The sequence below is a fragment of the Misgurnus anguillicaudatus genome, chromosome 8 (assembly GCF_027580225.2).
Source record: "Misgurnus anguillicaudatus chromosome 8, ASM2758022v2, whole genome shotgun sequence".
In the NCBI taxonomy this organism is placed as follows: Eukaryota; Metazoa; Chordata; class Actinopteri; order Cypriniformes; family Cobitidae; genus Misgurnus; species Misgurnus anguillicaudatus.
In genome coordinates, this window is record NC_073344.2 from 33,020,518 (window position 1) to 33,042,163 (window position 21,646).

At 38.0% G+C, this 21,646-nt stretch overlaps 1 protein-coding gene across 2 annotated transcripts; it reads left to right on the top strand.

Moving 5' to 3' along the window:
• The first annotated feature begins 176 nt into the window (after positions 1 to 176).
• Positions 177 to 21,634, top strand: wipf1b (WAS/WASL interacting protein family, member 1b). Of its 2 annotated transcripts, none has more exons than XM_055214199.2 (9): positions 177 to 316; positions 546 to 629; positions 11,489 to 11,571; positions 11,683 to 11,812; positions 16,238 to 16,381; positions 16,754 to 17,500; positions 17,674 to 17,880; positions 19,559 to 19,672; positions 19,822 to 21,634. In XM_055214199.2, the coding sequence occupies exons 3-9, from the start codon at positions 11,524 to 11,526 to the stop codon at positions 19,872 to 19,874; spliced, it is 1,443 nt and encodes a 480-aa protein (XP_055070174.2). In that variant the 5' UTR covers positions 177 to 316; positions 546 to 629; positions 11,489 to 11,523; the 3' UTR covers positions 19,875 to 21,634. The 2 variants fall into 2 exon arrangements, with proteins under 2 accessions (XP_055070174.2, XP_055070175.2); XM_055214200.2 differs by having other exon boundaries at positions 249 to 316; positions 549 to 629.
• The last annotated feature ends 12 nt before the right edge of the window (positions 21,635 to 21,646 follow it).

Below are 21,646 nucleotides of genomic sequence, written 5' to 3' on the forward strand. Positions count from 1 at the left end.
ATATTTATGCAATTTTTGATACACCCGCACACTTTCTATATATGATCAGCAGTGGAACGGTGTGAATTACAGTGCACGTGAATCAGTTTAAATTTGAATCGGATTCACGCGTCTGTTTTTCCACACATATAACCGAGATCGGTTTTTCTGTCACACACTGTACACACATCGACAGATGTGTCAGTCTCTCTCTCTCACACACACACACACACACACACACACACACACACACACACACATCTGGAAACATTGCATCATAGGCGAATGTCCCGGATAAAGGGAACGAGGCTGTTTTGCTGGAGGAAGAAAAACTTGGGTAAAGAAACGAATTAGACATTTCATCTTATTGAAAACTAATATTGACCTCTACTTCCCACATCTGAAGAGATGTGATACTAATCTCAGTAAAAAAAAAAAAGATCCAGTAAATGTGATGTGGCTGAGGCGATCGCGCGCTTGGGCGGAAACAGTGGGGAGAAGTTGTGTGTGTGTGTTTTATGCACGAAGGAGTGGCCCTAAACTTGTGTTCCTCAGTGTTTGTGTAGTAGATGCTTCATGATGATGATCAGCCGCTGCGTTTAGGTCATAAGCAGCTCTGCAGAACGCAGAGAAAAAGACGCACGCCGCCGGTAAGTACGCGATATCTTTACGCTTACCAAACGTCCAGACTTGATATTTTTGTGAGATGTGACCGTGCGTTATTTACTTACAATCTTTAAACCACTTGCTCTGTCTGTTCGGATGAAGTCCTGTTGCTTAATAACACTTTTCATCCACAAAAGCGTGAACGTTGCCAACTTTTAGGGGAAGCATGTCTCCCCACTTCCTGGGCTGCCAGTTTGTGCGTGTGCATGTGGCGGGGTAAATGAGTTTAAACTGTTCTCCCTGTATTGTTATGGATGCAAACAAATCCGAACTGTTTTGTCTGACAAGCAAAATTATTGTAAAGGCCAGTTGTGACGTCACACGGACTGATACGTTGCGGAGGCTCTGGACATTTATGATTTTGTCCTATTTATTTTATATTTGTTCAACAAAATTTTGATATGTAAGTAAATTATTGTCTTGTTTATTGATAAAAACATATATATAAGAGGTTCCTGACGTGTTCGATTAAATGCGGCGCTGCGCAGATCGATCGGTGTATTACATACCGCGTATCGCGAGAGTGATTTAAAAGCTGTGCTTTCGAATCGCTCTCGCGGTACTTTGGTGTCTGATCGGTCTGTTCAGCGGCGCGTAAAGCCACGCTTTCCTTTTCTTAAAAGAGCTTTTTGTTTCTGAAACAGCATGTGTTTCTAATTGAAAGGCCAAGGGGTCTTCGCAATGGGAATACATTCAAATCATGTGCTTTCTTTGATTTTTTTTTACTTCCTTTAATGTTGTAAATTAAATACCACAGTATTTTGTGCAGTCTGTCAATCATGTTGCCATTTTTTTTCAAACACTGTATCGTTTTGCTCATTAATTCTCACTAAAGTGGATCCCTTGAAGTTTGTGTCTACTGGTTTAGTGTTGTGTGGTCTGTGCATTTACTTATGTGGAATGTCTTGTTAAATAAACAAACTGGACACGTGTCTGTCTGACAATTTAGTAACGTTACTTTGAAAATGACAAGGCTGTATATTTTAAGCCGACAACTTGTTTTATAAATCTACAGAGGAATTTAAGAGAACAAGACCGCTACTGTCAACCCCAACTGGTTCTGAGATTTATCTTATTTTAATCGTGTGGGTTTTTGGCAGCAGTGAACTGCGACACTATTAGGCAACTAATGGTTTAAAAACCACAGTTGTCGCTTGTGCCGTGTCGATAGGCCTGCTGTTTTTAGTTATGATAACTTGAATAGAAACAAGTCATCGGAGCTACATAAGATACAAAAATTACATAAAAAAAGACAGTGATAACTTCCTCTTTAATATAAGTAGTCATAACTTCTACTTCTCTGTTGGCTGGTTAAATGTTCTTTTTTACAAACAATGCAAAGAGATTCAGAAATCATGTGATGGGGTGTTGAGGTCCCCTATTAGCTTGCCTATAGTATGTAGTGGTGTCAACATCATGCTGAGTTTCAAAAAGGAAGTGGACAATAAAACCTACAAATGGACGGAAAGACAGAATAAGGAAAAACTAAGCACATTTCTTATAATAATATAACCGTGCTAGCCGAGCACTTTGAGGCGACTGATGTAATATTGTAAGCATCGCAAAGAGCAAATTATAGGAATTCTGCTTAAATGAACTTTGTGAGACTTTCGAAAAACTTAACAGATGGTGCTTTGTGGCTTTCTACTTCCTGTGTGAATCTGCAGCAGGTTGCAGGTTCTTCGGTTGAAGGACTCCACCCATCTCTTCAGTTAATCTACTTGAATTAACATTATTAAGTGTTGGATAACTTGGGTTAGTGATTAAAGACCCTTTGGCACAGTTGTCTTTTGTGTTGACAATTGTCGTTTTCCTGTGTTCCTGTCTCCCTTGGTTAAAATAATTTATAACATTTAGTTTACACGCCACCTGCAATAATTAGTTAAAGTAGGCCTAGTTAATATTATTGAGAAGGTATTTTTATAGACAGCATAGTGTAGAGAGCACTTTATTGGTCTTAATTACAGATACTCCTTTGAGTGCAAGTTGATTCATCAGATTGTTATCTGTTTTTCCAAGAAAAGACTATAAATTGTATGTTTGTATAGACGGCTTCAGCAGCAACAACATAAACAAGCGGCTGTCGTGGTTTGCACGTAACTTCCGGTGAACCCCGCTAAGAATAAATAACAACAAAGTTCTTTAAACGAAGTTTGTTTATATAACAAGCAAAAAAACAACAACACATAGATTTAGGAAACCAAAACATTTGTTATTTTCGACAAGGCATTTGTTCAAGAGATTAGTTTAGCAACTAGTCAGACCATTAAATGAACGAAACCAGAAGTAAAGTTCGGATCCAGACGTGTATAGCGTCAGCACACGTGTATATCTCCTCTTCGTAAATGTGCACCAAAAATAGAAATTACTTTAAAGTCTCCCTGTGGTGGAAATCAAGTTTTTACAGTTGTAATGCGTAGTCATGTCGGAAGGTTCGCGTATGTGAAACTACCACCCCAGTGTTGAGTCTTCTGTAGTACATCGTGTACTAAGATCTACAGAAAATTAAAAGTTGCGATTTTCCCCTTGGTTACTTTCAATAGCAGAGGAAAAATTTCAGGCGCTGTGTAATATCATTGCGCCTGCTGCCACCATGTTAGGACAGCAAATTCCTTGATTATTACACCAGAATGAGAGTACAGTTCCTAGCCATATCAGCCTACAAAAACGCAACTTTTAATTTTCTGTAGGTCTTAGTACACAATGTGACTACAGAGGAGTCAAGTTTTAAATAGGAAAAAAAGTATCAACTCTTTGGTTATTTTTTAGCGCAATGCTAAATGGTCTAATCAGATTCAATGGATTATGCTTAGCTATGCTAATAGTGGCAGCGCCAGACCCGGTGATCGGATGAACGGATTCCAAAATGGTAACAATCAAATGTTTAACTCTAGTGGAGTGTCCCTTTAAAGCATGAAGAAATTATTGTGTCAGGAAAACTTTTACATATGCTATTTTTTATGCTCAAAGGTAACGTTTTAGTGATAAAATTATCGACTACATGGGGACTTTAAAAATAACAGTCATGGAAAAAAGGCCACAATTTGAAAGTCGATATAGGTTATAAACTAAATGCATCCCAATTTTATTTTGTCCATACACACATTGATGCCAAGATGGAAAATGTATATCATTCAGCATAGTTTGGGATTACCATAGTCTGGCATACTTTTTCTGGACAGATAGTATGCAAACTCGGACACAGTGTTTGTCTTGTCTGCTACAGAGCTAAAATGTATTTTGAGCTTGTATATGAGACTGGTACACTAAAACACAGACACTGACTAGTTCTAAGAACATAATGTTCAGCCAAAGTGTCTGTTTAAGACGTGATTACTTCTTCTGCAGAGGAGCGTTTGGACAGTGCAGTCGTATCAGTGTATAGACCGCAATATATTCTCTATAATCCATCTCCAGTGTTCACATTCAGGACAATGGAATGTAAATATAGTCTCTGTCCAAGAACTTTCCCCCATGCATGACTCCTTCTTTTCTTTTATATGTGCTACAAAAAGCCCATTTTTCTCTGTGAGTGTATGTTTCCAATAATAGTGCCGTTATCAAGATTAAGTTGGCTGGTCATGTGATCTCATCATGGTGGCACCCATTGGTGTTCAACTTGAATTGGTTTATTTTTATATGAGTGTACATTCAAAGAACCTTTCTGTTTCAAAGAAGGTTCTTTGTTGTAAAAATGGATGAACCCAACGCGCTGGGTTGTAATTAAACATATCCTGGATTGTTGGGTTAAACCTTTTTTGAGTTAATTTAAGTAAAAGGCTGGGTTTGTCCCTTTTTGACTCAATGCTGGGTTTAATATATACCCCAGCATTTTTAGCGTGTATTTACAGTTATGTGCACATCTGTGTTCCAGTGTATAACAAGTTTTCCACACAGCATTTTTTTTGCTCACTTCCCATTGCATTTGCATTAGTGAGCAGAACGTTTGCCAAGCTGACCAGATGCCTGCTTACCTCTGAATAAAAAATGAAAAAGTCTCAGAGGAAAAACATACGAGAGGGGAGAGGAAGTGAGAAAGAAAGAAAGAGAGAGAGAGAGAGAAATTAAATGGTAGTACATGACCGTAAGAATGGCAAATAAACTTGTTGAGAGACCTTCATGGATGAAAGAGCAGATGGTTTAAATAGCTTATAAACTGTGCATGTGTGTTTCCATGCATCTGTGCATTTTCAGTTTTTTGGCTTTAAACATTTAACTGTGTTTTTGTCACCTCTGCCAGTATTAACTCTTCTGCACGTGTGTGTGTGTGTGTGTGTTTATGAAAGGGAAGTGAGCGGTATATCTGCTCAGGCTCTTCCTGTTTATTGTCTCATCCTCCGGATGTTACCAGTGAGGGGTCTTCATAGAACCTGCTCATAAAAAGTGTTCCTGTGGCTTAAATGGTAGAAGACTGCAATAGTAACAAAAAGGTCATGGGTTCAGTCCTCAGGGAACGCACATGCCGTTTATAGATTAAGGCCCTGTTTACACGAGAACGCTCGAGGGTGAAAGCTAGTGCTGCACAATTAATCGCATCGCAATCGCGATGTCAGCCTGTGCGATTATATGACAGCAAAATGTTGCAATTATATTTAATAAATAAATGTGTGCACTTGTTAACACAAACTTTCTGATAACAGTTTGATGATTTTCCTTGCTGTTTAAAAAAAGAAAGAAAAACGAACAAAAAAGGCAGTGCACGTGTGGCATGCACGTGTGTGGTGTGCGTCGTCACTTATACCAGAGCGAAGATGGATGCAGGGGAGATTGACAGTGATCTGGTAGCTAAAAAAAACCTCTATGTCTGTTGTATGGTGGTATTTTGGATTTAGGATTACTGACACTGAGCAGTTGCTACATCACGTGGCAATACGAAAACATTTCTAGTTTTACAAATACACATTTTAGTATTTTCCTTAAAACCCATCAAGTTGACTCATGATACCATGTTGTATAATCGCAACCGCACATCGCAATATTAGCATCAATAACCGCAATGGGAAAAATTACCCAAATCGTGCAGCCCTAGTGAAAGCGTAAAAATATTTTATCGGATGTGCCTTTAGTTTACACGACGATGGCGTTTTTGGGGCTTAAAAACGCAAAAAAGTGAAACCACCCTCCAGAGTGGAAATCTTTAAAACGCTCTACCGTCGCACTCCTGTCTAAAGGGTAAAAACTCAAAAGTCTGCTCATGGTGGCTCTCGTCACGTACGCGTTTACGTCACAGGCATGCGCCAGTTCAGGAAAATAACAACCCAAAATGTCGGATTTTTCCATATGTCTGACCTTCAAGTTGCCATAGCAGCTCTGATAAATATACAAAAGTCTTTCCAGCAGTTATACGAATTTTAATATTCACAGCTAGTATTACTGATCAGTGAAGGTGCGTGAATTACCTCTATCAAATTGTTGATGTGCCAATTCGTCGAAGGCAAACCAGACTGCTTTCAGAAGAGACCTCTGAGAACAAGGAAGAAGGTTGTACGCAGGTGCGTGGACTTGGTGTTGTTGTGTGTGAGTGCTTCACATTGCCACCTAGCTGCCTGGAGTGAATATTACATCGAATATCACACACTTTCGCGTCACCATATGCACACAGATTTCCCCCCAAAATGCTTGTATTAACGCGGAATGAATAGTGATAATTCTCGTCAGATCGTTTACGTGTAAACATAGCCTAAGCCGCGTTCGAAAAAAACATCTGCCAAATGCATAAATGTAAACGGTAGATAAATTAAGAGAAGAGATCTCATTATGTATGCGAGTAGGGATGCACCAAAATTATTCGGCCGAAAATGGCAAAGAAATAATTTTCGGTGTTCGGCCGAACAAGTGAAAAGAGCGAATACATTTTTTCAGAATAAAAATTAGCATTTTGCGTGAGAATAGAAGATCGGATTAATATCCATTTATCCAAGATTTATTTATGTGGTTGAATGTAAAGGAACAGTTTTAACAAGTCTATCTATAGTTATTTGATCAGAGAAGTGACCAGGTGTAAGAAAAAAATAATGTTAAAAAAATTATTTGTTAAATAATGTGAAATAAATATAATAAAAAGGACATTCTTAATGTAACTTGTGCAATGGTGAGAAAATTAGGAAAATAATTAGGAAAATCAGTTGTCCGGTATTCGGCCAAGTTTTTTCATTTTATTTGGCTTCGGCCAAGAATTTTCCTTTCGGTGCATCCCTATATGTGAGTAATTCTATTTCATAAAATATCATTGGAAAACCTGACTACAATCTATACAATTCAAAAGGCATATTAAACTTACTAAACAATGCTTTAATGAAGTTTTTGGTTTTGGGGATTAACATCATTTCTGTATAAATGGAAAGTCCCCATAATAAAAAGAATACCGTTGCATGTGTGTGGTAATATAATAAGATGTGCATGAACTGGTCTAGTCTGTATTTGCGACATCTTAAAATTCACCTATTTAAATTTTCTTGCCCTTTCTCACACTTTAAAATCACACAGATTGATGTGTGAGATCATATGATCGTGCAAGGTCATGTGCTGTGGTTAGTGTCGTCTACTGTGATTTGGTGTGGTTCAGGCCTGTGTGTTTTTAGCCTTTAGAGAGAGCTGCTACATTTTGTTGCTAATCATGCTACAGTTTGATTTTGGTATATGCCAAGGTAAGAATCATTATTAGTCTTGCTTAGGGTTACAGGTATTTTCATAGTGAAACTTGTCCGTGGTACATGCATGATAATATCTCTAAAGTGTTTGCTAGAAAGGGTAATGCTGATTCTTTTCTTAACATTGTCAAAAAATGCATCTGCAAGGGTGGGTATTTGACTTAGGCTAGCATGCAATCGGTCAGAATAGCGACAGTCTTTTACCAACGTTTTTACCTGTTTTATGTCTATATTTGGTGACTTACCAATACCAATGTGTATCTCACAAATACCAATGTGAGATCTCAGTTTAAAGGAAAACACCACAGTTTTTTTCAATATTTTACTACATTCTTACCTCAACTTAGATGAATTATACATACCTATCTTTTTTCAAAGCGTGCACTTAATCTTTGTACAGCGCGTTGTAAATGTGTTAGCATTTAGCCTAGCCCTATTCATTCCTTATGATCCAAACAGGGATGAATTTAGAAGCCACCAAACAAACATGTTTTCCATTTTAAAGACTGTTACATGAGGAGTTAAACTAGTAAATATGGTGGCACAAAATAAAACGTGGGATTTTTTAAAGTGGATAAAAAATGAGAACTATATTGTATGGCGGAAGAGCACTTAGTTTTCAGCACTTGCTGGATCCTAAGGAATGAATGGGGCTAGGCTAAATGCTAACACTTTCACAATGCGCTCTACAAAGATTGTTTATGCATTGAAAAAGGATATGTATTTGTCTAAGTTGAGGTAAAAAAATAGTAAAATATTGAACAAAGTTTTCAAGCATTTTTAAAAATAATTTTCCAATTTAAACAGTGAAATGTCACATCCATAAGGTTGTTTCTTCCTCATAAATGCACACACGAAAATGAAAATAAATATTCTTTGAAGAGAGCCATCCCTTTTCCATTTGTTGGGTTTTATTGCATTTTAATTCACAAAATTCCTACAAAGTAAACTTGATCACGTGCACACTGGAAACTTTCAACAGTGACAACTGCATTTAAATGCGGGAGTGAAATCCTGTCTGTACGGAACAAGACTTACTTCCGAAAATGCGATAATTGACACAGGTGTAACAATAGCAATGTTCTGCCCTCTCACGTAGTTATCATTAACTAATACTTAAATAATATTACAGGGTTATGTTTTGTAGTAAACCTCCGTCTTGGCGTTGTGTGTCATGCATTTGAGTGCTGTTTGCAGTGTTGCCATGTCTTACATTCCAGTGTGGTGCTTAACAGTTTATGTTTTTGGCTCGTGAAGTGATCAAGTTTTTGGTGTTATTAAAGCAGGAACATGCCAGTCTCAATATTATTTAGATCGCTGAGGTACAGCCTTTGGATTTATTTTGGTTTATCATGGAATTTTTCTTACAAGATCTGGCAACACAAGCAAATGCATGTGCCTCTATCACATACTGCACCGCGCATACAAAAAACATTTTCCCATTCTAGGCATTTATTTTTTTAGAAGAGAGACCTGTCCAAGATGCCCAAATGGTTAAATACTTCATGAACAACTAGTTGTTCAGTTCGGTTCTGTACACACTGTGCAGAGTTTCTGTAAATGGTGTTTGTCACACGACCTCCATTTTGTGGGAGTTAGGCTATGTTTACATTAATGCGTTTACCCTTTAAAACACATTACTTTTGCCACGTTTACGCCTTTCATTTACACTACGCCACCGTTTTCGACCCTCATAAATGCTGCAGACCCTGTTTTAGTTTGAGAACTCAGACGTTGTGCTGCAGTGTAAATGAACCTAGACGGAGTGTTATGTAAACGAACAGCTGATGTTAACGTGACAGCGCATCATTTTCAAAGTTAAAATTATTTTTATTCAGGTAAATGGAGGTTTGCAATGGAGGTTTTGCCAAAAATAGTAAACATCCACCAACCAGCTATTATAAACGCTATATCAGATTGTTTTAACATGTATCCTTTTAGATAATGTCTGTTTTATATTTATGTTTGAGTATTGTTGGGTTTGAATATTGTTGTAATGTTGTTTATGTTTTGTTTAAATTTAGTTAGCTTATTACGAAAGATAGACTGTAATTTTAAACACCATATAGGGCGTTGTAAATGCCAATATGAATGGAGAATTGTAATGGGTCAGACATTGATTTCGAGTTTAAGTTTTGTTTGCTACTTTAAAATGAATTTCGTTTCATATAATTTGTCTCTTAATTTTAATCGATGTTTTGTTGATAAGTTTTGTGAAAATAAATTAATAAAAACAATAAAATCAACGTCATATTAATATATAATGCTCGTTTAGCTGATTGCGCTTTTTGCTATTTCTGTGTTGCTAGCGGAGGACGTGCACGGACCTCGCACACTTTTACAAATTAACGTCATATTCATTTTTATTAATTAATTGCCCACTGAACAGCGACATGTAAGGGAAGGTAACTTATTTGGTGTTTTTCTGAAGAATACAGTCAGTTCGTACGAAAAATTTCTATAAGATCATAAATATGAACAGCGAACAATGAACTAAAGCTATACTTCACTTCTTATTATGTTTGATTAAAGACCTTTCTGTTTGGTTTATAACATCAACATTAACCTATTAATCATATTAATGTATTGTAGGGGGAGCTAGAACAATATAAGACTTTCCCAAACACATTTTTATAGGTCAAAAAAAAAGTGTCTGTTGTAGTTGCCTGCAAAGGATCCAGGTATGAATTTTTGTCAATATCGCACACCCCTAGGCTGCATAAATGCGCAATGGTAAGCTATTATTAGAGTAATAAGTTATTTTACACTTTTATGCGCATGCCGAGTTACGTGATTGGTCATGTTTCATGCGTTTATTTATGGTCATGTATAGTGTGAAAGAAGATTCTTTTTAAAATGCCAGTATAAACGAGGATCGTTTTCATTTTAAAATGCCGTTTTAAAAGGCAAATGCTCTAATGTAAACAGGGACTTAATTTGGTAGTGAAATGCGGTTGTCACTGCCGTTACTGACTGAAGCATGTGAGTGTACAGAACAAGATTAAGCATTAAAAGGTGAAGTGACAACCGAATATATATATATATATATATATATATAGTGTGTATGAGGCCCTTGTGACCTTAGTTTATTTCCCTTATCTAAAATAGAGAACATGAGTGTATAGACTGATATTTTTCTCATGTCTGGAAAAATATAAACCAATGGTTCAATATACTGGTAATTCAAGAGTTCGCGTTAATACGTAATTGATAGGGCATGAGATAAAGCATATTTGGCGTGCTGTCCGAGGGGAAGGCTCCGAGCTCGGAATTTTAGCCTGAAACCAAAGTACCCCTCCTCTTTGACTCGGATAAATAAAACTAGCTGAGAGTGAGGTGATGGGGTCGAGGAGGGATGCTGCCAAATCTGTCACGGGACAGAACAGAGGTGAGGGACGGCTATTTACAGGGTTCCCACACCTTAGTTAACATCAAATTCAAGGACTTTCCAGGTCCAATACCCTCAAATTCATGGACTAATTGTGGGGACACATTTCAAGTAAGAGCAAGGTTACATCGTGTTACCTTTTAAGACACATTGTTACAGTTCCCTTTAGAGGGAACTCGCGCTGTGTCACTGCGGTGACACTTTGGGGACGCCTCCAGGGGTAAGTGCGTCTGAATGTGTATATCAAAGTCAACCAATGGTGAGGCGTCAAAGACAAGGTGAAGCGGGAGCCAGGAAGTATATCGCTATCTGAAATATTGCCAAAGACAGCGTTATAGGGACACAGGAAGTATGGCAAGAGAGACGCAGCGTCTCGTTCCCTTCTCAGGAAAGAACAGTAACATACGTAACCCGAGACGTTTTCATTTGTCACACAATTATGCAAAAAAGCATTTTGGTATGAATCAACATTCGCATACAGAAGGATTTAAAGCAAACAGTTTAGCACATGTGCTTAAAAAGTCTAGAATTTTCATGATAATCCTACACTACACAGGGAATAATATGAATTTTGTTTCCAGGAAAGCTTCTTTTATAAAATGCATTCAAGCACTTTCAATGACCTGTATCTATGCATGTATATTTTCAAAAACTTCCCAGGTCCTTGAATTATTTCCCCCTGATGCATAAACTTTCAAGGATTTCAAGGACCCGTGGGAACCCTGTATATATAGGCACCTCTTCGTGCTGATTGGTTGGATCAAATTTTTTTTTTAAATGTAAAAATTCTCTTTCTTTTGGTCAGGTCCCAGTGAGAGGAGGTGACGCCGAGGACAAAACATGCCGGTGCCTCCTCCTCCGCCTCCCCCACCCCCCACCTTCTCTCAGGTATGTGTTCAAATAACCCTGTACACAAGTATAGTGTCTCACGTATAGTATGGTGCGAAGATAACATCAGTGTTTTATGACTTCTCTGTTTGTATTTGTATCTGGTGGCAGGCGAACACAGAAAAGCCTGCGTTGAATAGGTCAGAGCAACAGGGCAGGAATGCTCTACTGTCAGACATCGGCAAAGGAGCAAAGCTAAAGAAGACTGTGACAAATGACCGTAGTGCTCCCGTCCTTGACAGTAAGAATCTGACCATCACCATTTTTTACCCTCTCTCTGACCCTTAGATTTATGCATCCTATTTTTGGTACTGTACCTTTAAGACATTAAATATGAAAATATATAGACCCCTTGCTAACACTATAATAAGAACACCTGCACACAGCCAACAACAGCATGTTTTTTGGCTCTTCCCTAAATCGAACGCTTATTTTGTTAGTTACGTGCAGAATTGTGAAATAGTTTGTATCTTTACCACTTCCTCTTTATTACTTCACTCTGCGGCTCAAAGTGCTGAATGCTAAATAAAGCGTCATTCACACTGCCGCCAGCATAAAGTGACTGAGAGTGAGGGACAGTGATGGTTAACAACATTTCTGTGTATAGCACTGTGTGAACATTGCGAGCTTTATAGCAGAATGCTTTTGAACATGTCAGTTATCAGTGCCAAGTGTAGATATCCGAAATTGGGTGGGTTACTTTCGATAAAGTGACACATTATTTTGTAATATATGACACCATAGCATCCGGTCAATTAGTATTGAGAAATTCAGAAATTGGATAGTTTAAAGGGATAGTTCACTTTAAAATGAAAATTCTGTCATCATTTACTAATCCTCATGTTGTTTTAAACCTGTATGAATTCTTTTTTCTAATGAACACAAAAAAGGTAATTTGAGAAATTATGGTAAATGCACAGCATATAGTGACCATTGACTTCCATAGTAGGGAAAAAATATTTTGGAAGTATTGTGATAAATAATGAAGAAAATATTTTAATAAATGATGGTAAGCACACAGTTGACGGTACCCATTAAATTCTATCATATTTTTTCCCTACTATGGAAGTCAATGGACACTATATGCTGTGTGTTTACCATAATTTCTCAAAATATCTTCTTTTGTGTTCATCGGAAAGAGGAAATTCGTGCAGGTTTGGAACAACATGACAATGGGTAGATGATGATATAAATTTTTTTTAAGTGAACTATCCCTTTAAGGGTCCATTTACACATCATTTCTACTAAAAAAGGTACAGTTTTTTATGCAGTTTTATGCAGGTGTTTTGGGGTCCTGAAAACGCAAACTTGACACCTTGCAGTCTCAGTGTAAACTACATAACCGTTTCTGTGATAACGTCTTGCGCATGTATTAATTCGGTCTATAGACTATTTTAGCTGTGACAACATAAACAAACGGCTTCCGGTAAACATCCATAAAGGAGCAATAACAATAGTGTCCTTTAAGAGAAGTTTATTTCAAAATTGCGGATGAAGATCTTCCGAATTCATTCAAACTTTCCGTATTTATACTATAGAGGACCTATGGTTTAACGGTCGATGATTAGACTTTATCTAATTCAGTACCTACTGTTACAGTATGCGATTTTGGATGCAGCCAAAGTAACATTTGGCATGTGACTGTGACGTTTGGCATTAAAGAGCACCTATTGTCCGATTCTCATTTTTACATTTCCTTTGGTGTATATGTGTGTATTAGCACATGTTAATGATTTGCAAAAGGTACAAACCCCAAAGTATAGATCACACAAGTTATCGTCTCCAACATAAATTTCTTTTCTTGGACTACAACAAAGACATGGATGTAGTCAACAGTTTACTTCATGGAATTGGTGATGTAGAAAGACTGACATTATCATAATTCAGGATCCGTTAAAAAATTTGAAACTTGTGCGACTAAACCGCATGCGATATGCCGACCGGAAGTGATGTCTTTCATTGTATTCCAATCATAAACTGTGTGTGAGGTGAAAATGATTAATCCTTTTTGTTTAACTTTATTAGTAACACTTGAATCCTTAAAAAAAAAAAGTTTGATTACTGATAAGTAATACATTATTAATTTAATTTGTGTATGTTTATTTTAATCGTGCCTTCATATGTTTTCTTCAAAAAAATATTGGCAATCTTTGTCATATATGCATAGCTGTTTATTATTTCATTCATTTGCATTCATTTATTTTAGGGCTGTCAAAATTAACGCGTTAATAACTTTTTAACGTAAATTCATTTTAACGGCACTATTTTTAATAACGCACGATTAATACACATAATTTCTGTTTGTCCCACAGCTGGATGAATTGAGGCGCAACAAGTGACCCGCGCTTTCTAGATGAGTCGGAGGTTTTCATAAAAATAAGAACATTAAGCTCTCGTCTAGAGAATCCAGTGCTGTAGATGGTCATTAAATATCTAAAATGATCTTTATCTGCACGTTTCCTGGGGGGTGTGCCGTCCCAAATCCATAATCTAGGGCAAAGATGCGTCATCGTTTACTTTTTGGTTTAGTTTTTAAAGCGTTCGGAGATGGTGGAAGATGGACTGCGGGACTTGCTTGATGTTAAAATAATTATTAAGAGAGATAAAGTTTGGGACCTGTTTGATGTTAAAAGAGTTATTAAGAGTGACAAGACTCAAAAGTGATGTCTGACGCAGACGTCTGAAACGCATGCATACAAACGTGCTAGTGCGCAACCCCGATATATATAGACATCTAAAACAAAATGACAGTTTTAAAAATATTTGTTTTGACAAGAATTCACGCAGGTATGACCTATAATCATATCTGAGGTGAATGTTTGGATTGGCTGTTGAGTAAAGGTGTCTGTTGTGTATTATTATATTAAACCCTTGCATTAGCCTACAGTATCTTAAAGCGGTCTGTCTCAATGTCAAAATTAAACAATAAAAGAAAAACATATATTGATCTTGTTTTTGCTCTGCGTAAACAGGTGTAATTATGTCATGCTTTGTCAGATTCCAAAAATTGTTCCAATTGTTTTGAAGTTTTTTAATAGAGAATGTTAAAATATAAATGACTAATTTTTGAAAATTTGCTCATCCCAACTCGATTTGCCAGCACAGGTCACAAATGATCAGCAGCAAACAGAAATGGAGAAAGAACAAGGTCTTCTAAAGGGAAAATCATATATAAAACTCTGGTTGATGGTTCTGTTGAAAATGTAAACAGGCTGTTGTAAACATACATTTGCATATAGCATATTGACCAAATCCATGCTGATTAGAGCATTAAGAACTTGAAAAGTGTTACATTTAGGTAAATTTAGAACAGATAAAAATGTGCGATTAATTTGCGATTAATCGTGAGTTAACACATGAAATCATGCGATTAATCTAGATTAAATTTTTTTATCTATTGACAGTCCTAATTTATTTATTCCACCATGGTAAACATATTAGAATGAGCTTCTCTCCCATATACGATTAAACTGAAACTTCATTACGGCTGCCACTAGGGGGCAAACTCCGACTGTCGTTTTTGCATGTCGTGTGCAGTGGAAAGGCGGCTTTACTCCCGCTTTGGACTCACGTTAAGTCTGTAAATTAACTCCTGTTAGCATTGCATTGTAAGCGAATCTTTCAAACATGGCGTCACATTTCCTGCTGACGTCAGAGGTATTTAGGCCAGTCACAACATATGGATTAGCTGGCCAATTAGGGACACAGAGCTTTTTAAATCCGTGCATTTCAGAAAGAGAGTGAAATCTGGAGCTACAAAAATGTACGGTATGTGGAAAATAATGTGTTTTTTTTAAACATAAACCACATGAACACATTGTATTATACCAACTACACAAAATAACGTTTTTTAGCAATGAAATAGGTGCTCTTTAAAGTACTGCGAGAGCAATTCTGGCTCAGCCAGCACAACAGCTGCACGGACAATGATCACGTTTGTTTAATGTTTTATCCAAGCTTTAGTTCCACTAATAAACATTATATTTTTATAACAGGTAAAACTCCTTAATATAACCTTAATATGTTATATTGTGCCATGTAATAAAAAACGAAAAATGAAAAGATGCGAAAGACGAAACCTTATTGGCATTTTATGTTTCCCGTTATTTTCGGGCAAACAGTATAAACAGCCACTAAATTATTCAATATAAAGGGTTTCTGGTTGCAACTTTTTTTTTTAAGATTTGTTTTTGGACAAATTCACCACATAATACAATTTATTCGCAAAAAAAGGAAACACGGCACATACATCACTACGACAAGTAGTATAGGATCTGAAACCACTGTGGGGTTATTCATGTCTGCGTTGATGTTCATATCAGATCCGCAAATTAATCATCATCTTCTCCACTTTGGTTTTGGTGTCTAATATTACACAATGTTCTTGTATCAATTATTAAATAACAGCCTAAAATATTTTCTTTTTCAATATATTTTTTGTTGCACAGTACATAGAGTAAACCATATCTTCATTTCACTATAGGTTGTATATGCATATAACTGTGTATGTAACAAACAAAAATCTTGAATAATCTAATTTAGAATGTATAAGTTTGTCAGCAATGGTTTGTCAAATCAGTGTGAATCATCCTTTTATATAATAATGAATTTTTTGGGAAGTTTTGAGATGTAAAAGTACTAAGAGATGATTGTTTTGTATTGACAGAACCAAAAGGTGGTGGAGGTGGAGGAGGAGGCGGACCTGGAGGTGGTGGTGGTGGAGGAGGAGGAGGGTTTGGAGGTGGAGCCCCAGCTGGTCTGGGAGGGCTCTTCCAGGGAGGAATGCCAAGGCTGCGCTCCACTCGAGATGGTAATATTTCTATTCCATTCAAAACATTAAAATGTAAAATTTGAAAACAGGACTTACTGTATCAATCATAGATAAAAAGTTTACAGTTTGAATGCAATGCTGGGTAGGATAAAAACTCAGATTAACATAAAAAAGATACCTTTGATCGCTTGTCGCAGCATCACGTGTAGTTAGGAAATGATGTTACATTACATGAATCACGTAATTAATATATTTTCAAAATGGTGTTTTGTAGTTTGCATCACTGAACACTATAATCTTAATTATTTAACATTTCTGCTTTTTTACACCACACCACAGAAACACTCAGTGGTGTGCATGGAACTGCTCAAAAACCATCTAGATTATCTATATGACTCTTTGTTTTTTCAGATTCTGGTAGCGTCAGGCCTCCGGTTCTGCCACCTGGTGGTCGTAGCTCTGGTCCACGGCCTTTTGGAGGATCTGGCTCTGCCCCTCGTTTCCCCGTGCAACGCAGTGAACCTTTAGACCCCCCACGCCCACGTATGACCCCACCGCGGCCAGAAACACCTGGAGGGCCTCCTCCCCCTCTTCCCAGTGCCCCGCGACCCTTTCAGAGTAGCCCACAGAGCAGGGGACCGCCCTCGCTTCCGTCAGCCCTCCGCCCGGGTTCCACACCAACCCCCCCACCTCCAAACCCTCCTGGACGACAGCCCGCCCCTCCACCTGTGCCAGGTGGATTTGGACGCTCCTCCACCGTTCCTTCACTCACCGTGGGCCATGCCGGACGACCCCCTCCTCCCCCTGCCCCTGGTCGCGGAGATGACCGTCCTCCGCCTCTTCCCCCTGGAAATCGTTCTTTGCCTCTCACACGGGACAGCCCACCCCCTCCGCCTCCTCCATCAGCAAGTAGTAAACCAACTCCTCCTCCAGCTCCTTCTCCTGCCTCATTCAGAACACCAGTAAGCGCGGCACCTCCACTGCCGCCTGGACGCCCAAGCCCATCTACTCTCGATGAGCATACGCCACGCCTTCCCGAGCGGAACCTGTCACTTGCCTCACATCCCCCCGCCCCTCCACCCGGTCGATCCGGACCCCTTCCTCCACCTCCTTCTGAGAGACCACCTGCGTTGGGCAAGAGTTCGGGAGGACGAACAGGTAAAGTTTCATGTGTAGAATGTTTGACTCGAGTGGATGAAAATAAGAGTTTTTTTTAAAAAAGATTCTTTTGTTTAGTGTATGAATTGGGTGTCCAGGTCAAAGCGACTGAAAATAATTTAATCAAAATCACTAAATTTAACATCTGCATTAATGACTGTGTGTATCCACAGGTCCACTTCCACCCCCACCTCCTTCTGGACGTCCAGGAGGAGGAAGTATGAGGTCATCACCAGCCCCACCCCCACCAAACAGACCCGGTATGGAGCCCCGTGGTGTCAGCAGACCACCCCTACCACCAGACAGACCCAGCTCTGGACCACTACCCCCACCTCCACCACCCATGGGCAATGGTTACCACAATCAGGGTCATCAAATAGGTATTACGTGTGAGAGTGATTTTGTTGCACAGAGTAGACCACAGAGGTCAACCATTGGTTGCTAGATGAATAAAGTATACGCTGTTGTTTCATGTTCCATTGTTTCTCTTCAAAAGGTCTTGTCAATAAAAATTTGCTTGCAGTATGTTAAAGAAATACTTCACTTTTATTAAAAAGGTCCTGATGGTTTACTCACCCCCATGTCATCCAAGATTTTTATGTCTTTCTTTGTTCAGTAGAGAAGAAATTACGTTTTTTGAGAAAAACATTCCAGGATTTTTCTCAATATAATGGACTTTAGAGGACCTCAATAGTTTACAGTTTCAGTGCAGTTTAAAGCAACACCAAAGAGTTTTTTTTTTACCTTAAAATAACGTTTCCAAAAACGTTTCAGTTGTTCATCCACTCGAAACAGGGTGAACGGCACTTTCACATTTGCAGCTTTGCAGCCCTCTATCGTCCAAAACAGCACTAAAGAAGTTTCCAACCGTCGGGTCGCGGTCCTGTAGTTCGAGTGAAAACTACAAAAACTTGCTTTACGGCAGACCTACAATCCAATCAGAGCCAGCTTTGCTGCACTAGGCTAAATTATTTACGACAGTGGTAATGGACAATTCTGCTTTTAACCTGTAGGGGGAGCAAAGAGCAAAAACTCTTTAGTGTTGCTTTAAAATTACAGCTTCAATGCAGCTTCAGAGGGCTCTGAGCGATCCCAACTAGGGCATAAGGGTCTTATCTAGCAAAACGATCAAGAAAATAAAAATATGTACTTTTAAACACAACTTCTCATGTTGCATAGTCGTATGCGCACCACAACGTAATCACATTGAAAGTTCACGCGTTAAATACACACTTGCGGACCATTTTAAACAATAAACTGACACAAAGACATGAATTAGTATCATTTCACATACAGCGTCAGAACGGTCCTCTTTCTTCACACATTTGTAAAAACTAGAGCGGTAGTTTCGCATACGTCATGCGGACCTTTCGACATGATTACGTAATACGTAAGGTCATACTGGTGAATCACACAGCTAGTGCAAGACGAGAAGTTGTGGTTGAAAAGTCCTTTTTTTTTTAATAATAATTTTTTTCCGAAAATGACAGTCGTTTGGCTAGATGAGACCATTGTGCCTGGGTTGGGATTGTTGAGAGCGCTTTAAAGCTGCACTATATGGAGAAGGATCCTGGAATGTTTTCCTTAAGGGGAGACATGGAGGTCTTGGATGACATGGGGGTGAGTAAATTATCAGAATTTTTTTTAAACATACAATAGATCTTGTAAAGTCAAAGTCACTTTAAAGTCTATATATAGTCAACACAACTTGTGACGTTTTTCAGAGTGAAACAGAACATCAAATGAGGAAAATAGTGGGTGTTACTTTGATGATGCGATATTAAAAAGTAGGCGTTTCATTTAGAAGTGAAATTCGCAGCAAAAAAGTTGGAAGTGGGCGGGGTTAATGGATTCTCCCGCCGTCAAGCTGATGTCATCCGAGAAGGATCGCCAAGAAGGCGGAAGTACACTTTCAGATTTTGATAGAAGATAAAAAAAATAAGAATAGTCCGTTTGGATTTCATGGGAACTTTAATTCTTATTGAGCAGTAAATAACAATGTAACTAACAAGCAGATTAATGTTTACAAAATCCATTTGTTTGACCTGTTTCTCCAAGATGACTGGGAATCTCGCTTCACGTTCCGGCCCGTCTCGGACCTTCCTCCCCCAGAACCCTACATCCCCTGTCAGAAGACGTATGCTAGCAAAATAGCCAAAAACGAAAACCGAGGTAACCAATCAGAGCCGTGTTTACCAGTCTTCTCTGTAACTGTTGCTATGCACAAAGACTAAACTGACCCACAGCTGTCATGAAACATTTAGCCCTCTTTGCACAATCATCATGGTCTAACCCTGTGTTTGTACATGTGTCTGTAACAGGTTCAGGAAAGAAAGAAAGAGGAGCACCCCCCCTGCCCCCTATTCCTAGGTGAAAGCGGAAAGCAGTTTACTTGACGATTCTTCCCTTCTCCGATTATATAGTTTTCTCTGGTACCGTCTGTATTCATATTTTTCTGCCAGAGGAGCTGAAGTATAAATGATGTATGAAAAAATAACAGCAAATGGCGTTTTATAGTAAATGACTTTGATATTGTACTACTCCCCTGATGTTTTCTATAACGTTTTGTGTTTGTGTGCTGGAGAGATGAATTTTTTTATGTTGACTGTGTCAAATGGTTTGATCTGTAGGAAGCTACAGCTAAATTTAGCCTTATTTGTAAGTTTTTCATGTCCATGAGGAAACATGGTGGATTCAGCTGTTTGTATGTCTTTTCGCAACTTTGGGATTTTCTAAATGAAGATGCAGATATTTACAGAGTGAAACTCTTTGTTGTAGTTATAATTTGATTTTAAAATGCTGTCATTAAACGGATTCTCTGTTAATGGGTGCCAGCCATTAAATGCCTGAGATTTTTGGCGCCTCCTACAGTCCAGTAGTCATATAACGCAAACATTAATGAGGCATTGCTCTAGCCTAGCACACTTGAGATCAAGTGTCACTTGAATTTTGACTATGTTAGACAAAAAAAGTTATGAAAGTACCCTAAAAAATTTAAGGAGATAGTGTGTTTGCTTCAGTCAAGTCTGGTATGTTTGTGTATGTGGTGATGAAGGCCAAACGCTGTGTTTTTAGTACTCTATGCTGATTCTGTAACCGTCTGGATGATGCCATCACCAGATTTGTTGACCTATGCAATCACCAATGTGAAGCCAATGCGAACACAGTTAAGGGAAAATGTAGATGTCGTGCATTTAAAGGGATCGTTCACCCCAAAAACACCTCTTTGTCATTCCATGATGACTGAAAAACAGTGATGAAAAACACTGGCCACTATTGTATGGCCACAAAAATCTCCATAAGATTTTTTTCTCAAATTATCTCTGTTTCATATACAGATTTTGAATGACATGAGAGTGTATAAATGTTGACAATTTTTATTTTCGGGTGAACTGTCTGTCCCTTTAAGGCTTTTAAAGTCAACCCATTCCCACAGGTCTGTAGGTGGATGCATTAGACTTATTTTGGAATGAAGGATAATTCACTTAACAGTGTTTGTATTGTATTATGAGATTATATCTGTGTTGATCATTTTGGAAACAAGCCAAAATATGTTTAAAACTTATTTTATGATGTATGTATGCACTTGTTTTTGTTTACGTCAGTATTGCTCAGTATATAGTGTATATCAGATATGTGGTGCCTGTCAGAAAGTGTACTGTTATATTTGCTTAAAGCACCTGACTGAATGTGTAAACATGAAAGTGGGAGATTGTGTTAAATTCAGCACAGCTTTTCTACATTAAATTTGTTTTATGCCATTATACACTTTTTGAAAGAAGCAAGTAGATTTTTTTGTTGCCTTATGTTTGTTTACATTTAAAGAATGCGTTGGCAAAGGTAAATCAAATGTAAAAATAAAAGTGGGTGAAGATGGAAAATTTCATTTAAAAGAATGATAAGAAAAATAGCCTTATTTTTTGCATAGCCAAAACGATACATGATTTGACACCAATATAATCTCTGATTTATTATGTTGTTTGCACACCTGTCACCGTGTGACCACATGCTTAATGCGGTACTATTTTCATATTGTGTTGTTCAAATTGTGTATGTGTATTCTGGTGTGTGCCAAATATGTTATTTGATTTTTTTTTAAATAAATATCTAAATAAATAAATTAACGTAGCTAGACTTTTTTTGCCT

Coding starts and splice junctions, on each gene's coding strand:
- wipf1b (XM_055214199.2), top strand. CDS start 11,524: ATGCCGGTGCCTCCTCCTCCGCCTCCCCCACCCCCCACCTTCTCTCAG. Junction 11,813..16,237: donor TAGTGCTCCCGTCCTTGACA/GTAAGAATCTGA, acceptor TTGTATTGACAG/AACCAAAAGGTGGTGGAGGT. Junction 17,501..17,673: donor GAGTTCGGGAGGACGAACAG/GTAAAGTTTCAT, acceptor GTGTATCCACAG/GTCCACTTCCACCCCCACCT.